The sequence below is a fragment of the Echinops telfairi genome, unplaced genomic scaffold, assembly GCF_000313985.2.
Source record: "Echinops telfairi isolate 266 unplaced genomic scaffold, ASM31398v2 ScPeMD7_3533;HRSCAF=4204_1, whole genome shotgun sequence".
In the NCBI taxonomy this organism is placed as follows: domain Eukaryota; kingdom Metazoa; phylum Chordata; class Mammalia; order Afrosoricida; family Tenrecidae; genus Echinops; species Echinops telfairi.
In genome coordinates, this window is record NW_022107432.1 from 31,970,436 (window position 1) to 31,981,105 (window position 10,670).

The 10,670-nt window shown below is 50.4% G+C and overlaps 1 protein-coding gene across 1 annotated transcript in view; it reads left to right on the forward strand.

Annotated features, from left to right (window-relative positions):
* FKBP5 (FKBP prolyl isomerase 5) overlaps positions 1 to 10,670 on the forward strand; it is a 65,939-nt gene that overhangs the window by 46,583 nt on the left and 8,686 nt on the right. Inside the window, exons 6-7 of the mRNA XM_004710725.2 lie at positions 3,421 to 3,511; positions 6,459 to 6,542. Of these exons, the coding sequence (XP_004710782.1) occupies positions 3,421 to 3,511; positions 6,459 to 6,542 (175 nt within the window). The remainder of the gene's footprint in view (positions 1 to 3,420; positions 3,512 to 6,458; positions 6,543 to 10,670) is intronic.

Consider the following 10,670-nt stretch of genomic DNA (forward strand, 5'->3'; position numbering starts at 1 on the left):
CCCCCCCATCAAATCACAGGCTACCAAGAGCCCTAGTGTCTAATTATGAGGCAGCGTGGGTCATAAGAAGTAAGCAGTTTCCAGGGAACATGCAGGATCCGGATTTCAGTCCTTGCTCTTTGGGTGATGGTCAGGAAGCGCCTCCCTCTGGACTGCAGTATCTTCATCTCTACAGAGGAAGTCATTGTAGACGTTTATGGGATGAGGGCTTGTTGCATGCTCTTAAAGGCTTAAAGGTCATTAACAGTCATCACTTGCATCTACTCTCGGGAGGCATTCATCCTGAATTCTTTTGGTCACTGGCACCCAGCTTGTCTTCCCAGGTGAAGGCCTGAGACTCCATGGCTGGTGTTCTGGTTATTAACCAGGTGAATTGCCCTGGGCCTTGCTCAGGCGGCTCTAGCTTAAGTCAGACAGCTTTTTTTTTTCTTCTTTTAAATCACACTGCAGTTTTATTTTTCGGCAATAGTTGAATATAAAGTTTCCAGACAGCTTTTTGTATAAACTGGCAGCTGGGTTGATGCTCCCAGAATGGTTTGGATGAGCTTAGGCCTGCTCAGGTTGATGTGCTCACAAGCTGCTTGACAGAATCTCTCGCAGAAGAGATTTGAGATGATGGCCTTCTTCAGTCTCCTTCAGTCTCAGTGATAGCCGTGTTTCTGTGCCTCCCTCAAAGCAAACCCCACAAAGGTGGGACTTTTCATGCTCAGCACTACTGACCCATTAGAAAAACCATTCCAGATGCCCAATCATTGACAAATTAAAACCAAGTCCGACCCAGTGCCCTTGAGTCAACTGCCCCACAGGGCTCCCCAGGCTGTCACCTTGACAGAGGCAGACCACCACATCTTTCAGTGAGCTGCCCTTCTGGCTAGCAGCTGAGCACTTCAGCCGCTATGCCACCAGGGCTCCCTATTTATATAGTTGCCAGGTGGTTCTTTGTTGTAGGTCCCCCGGGCGTGGTGGTGGGATGTGTCCCTGGCCTCTGTTCACTAGATAGATGCTTGTCGTGATCATCCAAAGTGTCTGCAGACATCACTGCCAAGTGTTCTGGGCGGAGTGGGAGGCAGAGTACTCGAGCTGAGAAACAGTGGTCTCAAACAAAACCTAAAACCAGACTCAACGGCCATCCACTCCATTCCGACTCCCTGGGACCGATAGACAGGATAGAATTGCCCCTGTGTGTGGGTTTCCAAGGAGATTCATCTTTATGGGAGCAGAATGTCTCATCTTTCCCCTGCGGAGCAGCTGCTGAGTTCAACTGCTGGTCCTCTGTGTAGCAGCGCACCGTGCAGCACACTGCACCAGGGCGCTGAAGGAAAGAAAGGAGATGCCCTGCCAGTAAGTTGATTCGGACTCACAGCATCCTTATAGGATGGTGTAGGACTGCCTCTTTGCATGCCTGAGACTGGCAGTCTGCATAGGAGCAGACAGCCTCCTCTTTCCCCCTCGGAGCGGTGGCTGGGTTAGAACTGCTCACCAGTTAGCAGCCCAGCGTGTCGCCTGCTTCACCAGCAGGCTTGAAGCATGTGCTACATCATCTGTTGCGTTCCTATCTGCTCAGCACAGGGCTCTAAATAGAACTTGCTCTAGGTAAACACATGCTTAATAAGGATTCATCTAGCTACCTTCGTTCCCAACTGTTAAGGAAAGTTCTTTATTTACCAGAGGGGCAGGGACAAAATAGAAGATGCCTAGACTTAAGGGCTCAAAGTAGAAAACTAGTTGCTGCTTCCAAAAATTGACCACTGGTCATTGTGTCCTCTTTCATTTCGTTCCTGGCTGAAGATACCCTTTGCCCTGCTATTCAAACCACCACACCCCATTCCTACCAGCTCTTGTTGAATCTCTGGGCCTCTCCTTGGCTCTGGCTTACAGTCTGTTGTGTAACGGTCGAGGTGAGTAAGCATCTTGTTCCTGGAAAATCCAGACAAGGGGTAAAGGAGGAGGTGCAGGCCACAAACATATGAGCCCTCTTGTTCCCACACTCGCCTTTTTGCCCCACAGAAAATTGGAGGCGTTGACGTCACTGTGGTTTCTCCATTGTTCAGCCCTCCCCTGAAAGTTTGGGAAAGAGAAAAAGGGAAGGTGTACATTCCAAGTTTTGTTTTGTTTTGCTTTTTTGGAATGCCTTTTCATGTATTAAAGAGTACTTTGGCCTGGATTGAAGGGGACCGGAAGGTCTTCCAGTGAGCATTACCAGCTGCTGGTCTCTGTTCTGGATGCTAGGAAACCAGCGGACACGGCAGATGTATGCTAGGAGAGGTCTGCTCCTTCAGTGCATTTGATTCATTAAATAGCCTCAAGAAAACCAAGTTCACGTCTCCCTAATTATCTTCTTCTGTCATGTTCGGCTGAAAGGTGTCATCTTGTGCCGGCCAGGCGATAGGCACACGGCGGAGTGCCTTTCTCTTGAAGGCCTGCTAGCGTTTGCTCTCAGTAGTACTCTTTTTATTTGCTATGCCATTCATGTTTTCTAATGTGCTTTAAAAAAAACCTTGCTGAAATACTGTAAGGACATATTTTTCTCTCTGCAATCCTTCTCCCTTGACTTACCTAACGGAAAGTGGTGCCGCTGGGAGGTGGCACCACTTACAAATGCAAACATCCTGACCTATTGAACGATGTGTGGAAGAAGTGCAAGCAAGCGGTAAAGGAGTTAATGGTACTAAAGGGCACTGCGGTAACATTTCCAGTGGCCATGTCCTTGCTGTCTTTCCTGCTAACACACCTTGTAGGAAAACCCCAAAGAGGCAAATAATTGCTAGAGGAGCCCTGGTGGCGGCGAGGTTACGTGTTGGGCTGCAATCTGCAAGGTCAGCTGCTCAAAACCACCAGCTGCTGTGCAGCAGAAAGATGAGGCTTTGTACTCCCGCTGATAGTTACAGCCTCGGAAAGTGACCAGGGCGGCTTGCCCCTGTTCTATAGCGTCGCCATGAGTCAGAATTGGTAGCTTTGGCAGTGAGTGAGCTTATGTATATTTTTATAAATGCATAGATACAAAATCAAGCAGGGGACATAAAAGGTGTACCTAGAAACCGCATTAATCAGTCTGCCCCAAGGTGTACAAGTGTCGCATTGCATCCGCATGGAGGGGAGAAAGGAAAACGGAGACACGCCAGATCAAACGAAACAAGAACACAAATAAAAAGCACACAATCCCATAGCAGTGGTGCTTGGCCTTGTGCGACGGGGCTGCCCAAAGCCCAGGGGAAAATTCCCTGATCTTTTCCATGGCCCTACATACTTCGTGAGGCACCTCCTATCTCCAATCCACGTCTGCTTTGTCTGCAGGGTCCCTCTCGTGAGAACGGCTTGCACACGGCCTCTGTGTGCTGACCCCTCAGCACCTGGGAGAAAGGGGCCTGGCGAGGGGCCAGTTCTTTGAAAAGTCTCGTTTTCTTCTGCTCTCCGTTTCAGATACGGTTTTGGAGAGGCGGGCAAGCCTAAATTTGGCATTGAGCCGAACGCTGAGCTCACATACGAAGTTACCCTGAAGAGCTTTGAAAAGGTGAGGCGCTACCAACCCCTCTGAAACCCCGGTCACTTCCGCTCTAGCCGCTGCCAGTAAACCAGAGCCTCAGCGGTGGAGGACGTTCATGTGTCTGCCGTGCTTCCCGCCATCGGTCCGTCTGCGGTCTCTGTCCTGACTAGCGGCTGGACAACTGGACAGCGCAGCTGATGTGGGACAGCGACGGAGCTCACTCTTTTGCTTCTTATGTTTTCCTATATCCCAGCTTTCTTTCCCCTCTTCTTTTGAACGTTTTGAGTAGACTCCAAGACGCCTTCCCTTCTTTGTTCCTACACTTGTTCTTTATGTACTTTTTTACCCCCCTTCCTGAGTTACAGACCAAAAGGTTCATGATCAGCCAAGCAGCTCCTCTGGGGAGTGGGGGTGTGGCTCTGCAAGCTGAACGGTTTGTACCCTGGACAGGGGCCTTTGCTGCACTTTATTATCTCAGGTGCACAGCCTCGTGGGCCCCGGGGTCTTGTCTGTGTAAAGGGCACGATTGACAAACCTGCTCGCCCTTGGCTAGCCCAATGGAGAAAAGAGCTTGCCAAATGCTTTGGGTTCCAGAACCATTAAGACTCCTTGACTATTGTCCTCTCTCAGGTCCGCCTCTGGGGGCTCTCAGCAGCACGGACTATGGATGCTGTCACCTGTAGCTAAATCCCACCCTGCATCACCCACGCCCACCTTCCCAGAGTTCCTTAGGGCCTGCATTTGGTGGTCCTGTTTTGACTCCCTCACGAGGCTCACCACCACGTTTTCTGCATGAAGCTTCTGACTGGAAATACGACGTTCAATGTTATTAGATTGGAAATGGGACCACTGTCCTGTGACCCGAGGAAGTGAGGGAAGGACTGATTTGGGAATGCCCGCCCCCCCCCCGGACCCCCCCATAATGGTGATGCTATTCACAGACTTCATGGTCCCTAAAACCGAAGGTGCCCCTCACACAATGCCCTGTGGCAAGTGGGCCCAGCTCACCCCTGACCTCTCCTGCTTCCTTTGCAGCACACGCGTGTTTCTTTATCGCTAAGGAGAGAGAACACACTCATCGACACGGGGTTACGTAGGCCGTTGGCTGCCCTTGGTCCATCTTTATAAAGTGACCCCTCGGCTCTTCCTCAGAAGGACCCAGGAGTGCTCCCTCAAGCCCCTTCTCATGGTGGTGGGCCACCCCCAGCCTGCTCTCTGTCCTCCGGCTGAGCCTTTCCCACTCAGCCCTGTTTGATGTTTTGGAAACCACACAGGGACAGGGCATTGTGGGAGCAAGGGTGTTTCATGGCCCTGGGAATATATTGAAACTCCAGAAGGGTTGAAGCCAGTGTGAGGCAAGTCAAGGGCTCTTGTGACTCAAGTTTAAACAGATGGAGCTGCATTGTTAGGAAGCAACGTGGGGTTGCCAGGAAGACTAGTAACCCTCTCGGTATGCCTTGAAAAACCAAAAAGACAGAAGAAAAGGTTGTGGCACAGAAATGCTACTGATCATCTGGATAGAAAGAATGTTCGCTGCCCACGTCCATTTCACAATCTATGTGATCTTTGGGCGATAAAGAGCTTGCTGTGCCCACTGTCTGAGGAGCCCTGGTGGCTCAGTGGTTGGGCCCTGGGCTGCTAGCTACCGGGTCAGCAGTTGGAAACCACCAGCCACTCTGTGGGTAAGAGACGGGACTTTCTACTCCTGTGGAGAGCTCCAGTCTGGGGAACTCTCTACTCCGGTGAGGAGCTCCAGTCTGGGAACTCTCTACTCCGGTGAAGAGCTCCAGTCTGGGGAACTCTCTACTCCGGTGAGGAGCTCCAGTCTGGGGAACTCTCTACTCCCGTGAGGAGCTCCAGTCTTGGGAACTCTACTCCCGTGAGGAGCTCCAGTCTGGGGAACTCTCTACTTCAGTGAGGAGCTCCAGTCTGGGGAGCTCACAGGGCCGCTCAGAGTCGCTGTCGACTCCAGGGCAGTGAGTCTGGCTTCTGGTTTTCATGCCCGTTGTCACTTTCCTTAAAGGAACCCAGATGGTTCTGTGGACTCTTTCCGATCCTGCTAACTCCAGCTGCCTAGACAGAAGGTGTGGTTGGCTCTGGATTTATGCCAATCACCAGAAAGAGCCAGGAGACACAAACCAGCCAGTGGGAATGGAATTGCTTTTGGACGACCGTAAAGTGGTGCTCCAGCATCAGCCTTACCCTTCGGATGATGTATCCCCTGTAATCCCCACCCCTACCCCACACACACGGCAAGTTAGGACGCCTTTCATGCCTCTCCTTACCCTGGGCTGGAAAGACCTGGGATTTTGAAAATTCTGTCTGAATGGACAACGGAGACTTGCCTCGATAACAGTGTTCCCATATTGTGAGCTGAAAAACTGAGGCTTGAGAGAAACAGCTTGCTAAAATGGTAATAGCAGTTGAGTGGAGAGATTTACAAGAAGAAAACAAGAGGCTCTCACTGTCCTTACAGGAATCCTGGTGTTGCTGGGGGGTAGGCGCGGTGCAGAGGTTGGTGGTTCAACCCCCCCAGCCTCTCCGCAGAAGGAGGACAAAGCGCTCTACAAAGCGCTCTTCTCCCGCAAAGATTTAGAGACTCAGAAACCCGCTCTCTGGTTGTTAGGAGCTAGCATCGACCCGGCGGGACTGGGTTTCTTGTTTTGGTGTAGCTTCCATTATATGCCTTGGGTTGTGATTTTAAAGATGCCCTCTTCAACAGTGCTCGGCACTTCATGTCCCACGCTGTGGTGGGGCCTGCCCTTCTAGCCTGGGCCACACGGGGCGAGCTGCCTGGCACACTGGCAAGAGCACTAGTCTGTGGTGAACGAGCGGTGGCACACCGTTTTCAAGTCAGCCCGTTTTGAGGTGGGATGATCTCCTACATTAGCTGCTGGTCATTCTTCAGGGCCTCAGCCGATGCTTTTCCTTCTGAGTCACATCTAAATAACCATTGTTACTCATTTGCACGCAGGCCAAAGAATCCTGGGAGATGGACACCAAAGAGAAACTGGAGCAGGCTGCCATGGTCAAAGAGAAGGGCACCGTATACTTCAAGGTGTGTCTGTCTGTCCCCATGCCAGCCTTCCCACCCAGCGAGCTTACTCACGTGTCCATGAAAGGTGCTGCTGTGTCCTTCGTACGGTGCTCTCCTTCATAAGAACAAACCTGAGCATTTATCAATCTGACCTTTCCGTCTAAGAAATGGTGGCGGGGAATTAATTCGAGTGCCAAAACAGCACACATACCTCTTTGAAATCTCCTACTCTGGAGATTATGCCTTCCTGCCAGGCAGACCACGTCTGCCTCCCTCAAGCCCTGTAGCATCACGCTGGGTGCGCAGCGAGCACTCAGCACATGTTGGTGGCATGAAAGGGGGAAAAGCGTACTTGTTAACACGGAATGCATTCGCTGGGGTCAGTTCCACAACCTTTCCTTCCCCCTGTCTCGGTGAAGTCGGCAAAAGGAAAGAGACCGTGCACAATTTCAAAAAGAAACTTCCTTGGAGGAGGATATTAATTTCTTCTAATGATTAAGACGGTCCCTGCCACACTTGCTGTGGGGAGGAAATCATTAGAAAATCTCCACAGATATAGTTTATGGATTGCTTCTCAAAAAGCCTCTTTTTGCAGTATCTAGGTGGAGTAGTGGTTATGCATTGGGCTGCTAACCTCAGGGTCAGCAGTTCAAAACCACCAGCTGCTCCAGGGGAACATGAGAGGCTTTCTACAGCTGCAAACAGTTACAGCTTCGGAAACCCACGGGGTCGCTGTACCTTGCCCTCAAGGGTCACAAAAAGCCACGCTTGACGCCACGGCAGTCAGTGAGCGAGAGGAGAGCATTTTCTCACGGTGATCTTAAACGCTCAGATGCACGGGGAAGAGAAAGAGCATTTTGTTCAAATCATGCTAGTGGTCTTCCCTTTGCTCTCCCGCCCGCACTGTGTGCTTCCTGCTTGTCAGTCAGGCCAGGGCGCTGAGGAGGAGCGTGGGGACGAGGATGGGCTTGTCCAGGCTGCTCCTGTCCACCCCCTGCAGTTCGTGCAGAGAGGATGCTCTGGACAGCGTGGACTCTACACCAGCGGTTCTCCGCCTTCCTCAGGCCACGACCCTTTCATACGGTTCCTCATGGGGTGGGGACCCCCCAACCATAACATTATTTTCCTTGCTACTTCATCACTGGCATTTTGCTACTCTTTTTTTTTTTTTTTAATCAATTTATTGGGGCTCATACAATTCATCACAATACATAGATCAATTGTGTAAAGCACATCTATACATTTGTTGCCCTCATTATTCCCAAAATTTGCTTTCCTCTTGGGTTCTCGGAATCAGCTCATCATTTTGCTACTCTTATGAATCGGGCGACCCCTGTGAAAGGATCGTTCGACCCCCCCAAAGGGGTCGCAACCCACAGGTTGAGAACCACTGCTCTAGAGGAATGCTTCTCCATAAAGTAAAGCAAGTGAGCGGACAGGGCAATCAAGAGAGAAAAGAAACAGAACCAGCATGAAGGTTTAGACCAGCGGTTCTCAACCTGTGGGTCAAGACCCCTCTGGGGGTTGAACAACCCTTTCACAGGGGTCACCTGATTCAAAACAGTAGCAAAATGACAGTGATGAAGTAGCAACAAAAATAATTTTATGCTTGGGGGGTCGCCACCACATGAGGAGCTGTATTAAGGGTCGCGGCGTTAGGAAGGTGGAGAGCCATGATGCAGCATGATGGCGCAGAAACCTACTCTGAGTCTTCAGGCGCATCTGCTGGTAGGTGTGCTGCTGCCTTCCCAGCCTTATCGGAAGCGCAGGGGAGCAATCTTAGCCCACAGTTAGACAACTCGAGAATTATGAAAGAATGTATCATCGCACATGATCCTGGTATTGAACCCTGCAGCTGAGACCCCCACTAGAAGCAGATTGCATTTTGTAGTAACGATACGTTGCTTTACTCTAACTTTTGTTCGGTTCTGTGTGGGTGAGCAATGGATTTGTACTTAAGATTTCTGGCTGTAGATAGTAGATACAATTATTTGTGATAGCTAATTAAATAATGCACGACTCACTAGAAAACGTCGCGGGGTGATGGAATGAGCTCTGAAGTGGGACACTGGCTCTATTACTTTCCACCTGATGTAAACGCATTTCAGATCCACAGCAGAGCCCTGGTGGCACAATGGGTTAAGTGTCGGGCTGCTCACCCGCAGGAGAAAGATGCGGTAGTCAGCTTCTGTAAAGATGGACAACCCCAGGAACTTTATGGAGCCGAGACGGAATCAGCCTGACCGCAGTGGGTTTGGAAGGTCCGATGGGGTTATTTCTTCCCTCTGAAAAAGTGAAGGATGTAGATGTGATGATCCCCGTGTTTCTTTTCAGCCCTAAAGTTTGGTAGCTTTCTGAACTCTTAAGAGTAAGTCAGATTTTTTTTTTTTCATTCTGGTTGAGGTATATGGGATACTTCTAAACTACAGGCAGCCCCAGACATACAATTGATACCCATTCTTAACAAGGCCTTCAAGAATTTGTAGGTAAACCAGAACAGGTGCTATTTAGCCTTTAGTTAGTACACGAAGGTAGGAATTGGCCAGTTAAGGTCAGCAGTTCGAAACCACCAGCCACTTCCTGGGAGAAAGGCAAAACTTTCCTCTCCGGTAAAGAGTTACATTCTTGGAAACTCACAGGGGCAGTTCTGCCCTATCCTACAGGGTCACCTGAATTGGAATTGACTCGATGGCCATAAGTCTGACTTTTGATTTTGAGTGTGATTTCCAACCGGCGTGTCCAGCTAGTGAAAGTGACTGTGATGAAAAAAGTTGTTGGTTCAAGACAGATTTACATAACATTTAAGGGCCAGCAGGAGGCATTGTCTTGTCAGACACTGCTTGTATTCAACGAAGATTCCAAGTGGGTTATTTGTGTATGCAAATAAAGTGGGTTATTTGTGTATGCAAGAAAAGAAAAATGCTCTGTAAAACCCCTTACAGCCCTGCTTCCTATATTCATCTTTAACTAGACTTCATCCCCCCCCAAACTGCTAACTAGAACAGGAACAGTTTGGGGGTCTGAGGCCTTTTGCCATCAGACTAGAGTTCCATTCATTCATTCATTGGGCACTCAGAGGCTCTCCTTGGTTCCTGGAGACACAGAACGTTGGAGAACATTCCTGGAAACCAAATGAGGTCACCCAGCCATGTGGCATGGAACCGCCCTGGATGTGCAGAGATGGCCAGGAGGAGGTGAGCAGCCGCAGGCGGCCATGCAGCAGTGTCTGTCCAATTCCTTCACTTGATTCCCGTTAGCCTCAAACGACTGACCTCTGGGTGTCGTTCCTGATCCTAGGAATCCCCAGAAAGCCATTGCTCTCTGGGTAAAATCGGGACCAGCAGCCACCTGTTCGAAGCCAGGGATTTTTAACCTGGAATTTGACAGGCAAAAATCTTTCAGAACATTAGTCCAGTGGGGGGAAATTCATGAAAGGTTCAAAACCACCAACCTAAAACTTTTCTCCCAGATGGAGTCTGAACATTTTGTTCGACTCCGAACATCCCTGGCAGCAACTTCCGAATTCGAGCTCAGAGAGTCCACCCCCAACGCTCGGCTTTTCCAAATGCCTGGGAGGTGGTTCCCTGTACATGCGTGTTCCCTTTTCAAATTTCAGGGCAGGTTTCCATCTGCCGGCGGACCCTCCCGGGACTCCTCTGTGCAGGGTGTTTGGCACAGCATCCAGACGTGTGGGTGAGGGGCAGGGCTCTCTGTCATGCCAGCTGCTCCCTGAGCTCCGTTTCCTGTGACCTGTCATTGTGGCCGACACCCCAGTGGGTGATCTCCCCCCTGGTGGAGGTTCTCACTCCTGGCCACCCGATAGCACAGACTAGGACTGCCCTCTGGGTCTTTACCCCGGGGCTGCGGGGTTTGAACCTCCGACATCTGATTCACAGCCGAGCGAACCCCTTAACTCTGCTCTCAGTGGTGTGGAATTACCCTCCACTTGTGAATGAGCTTGCCATCTTTGAGCCCTTCGGGAAAGAAGTTGGTAAGAACGGGCTCTCTGTTTGGCTTTGACAAGTATCATTACACGCCGAAAAAAATAAACTAACGCAGTGCTTCCGAGTCAATTCTGACTCATAACGACTGGATGGCACAGGGTAGAACCACCCCTGTGGGCTTCGGAGACCAGCTCTCATCTTTCTC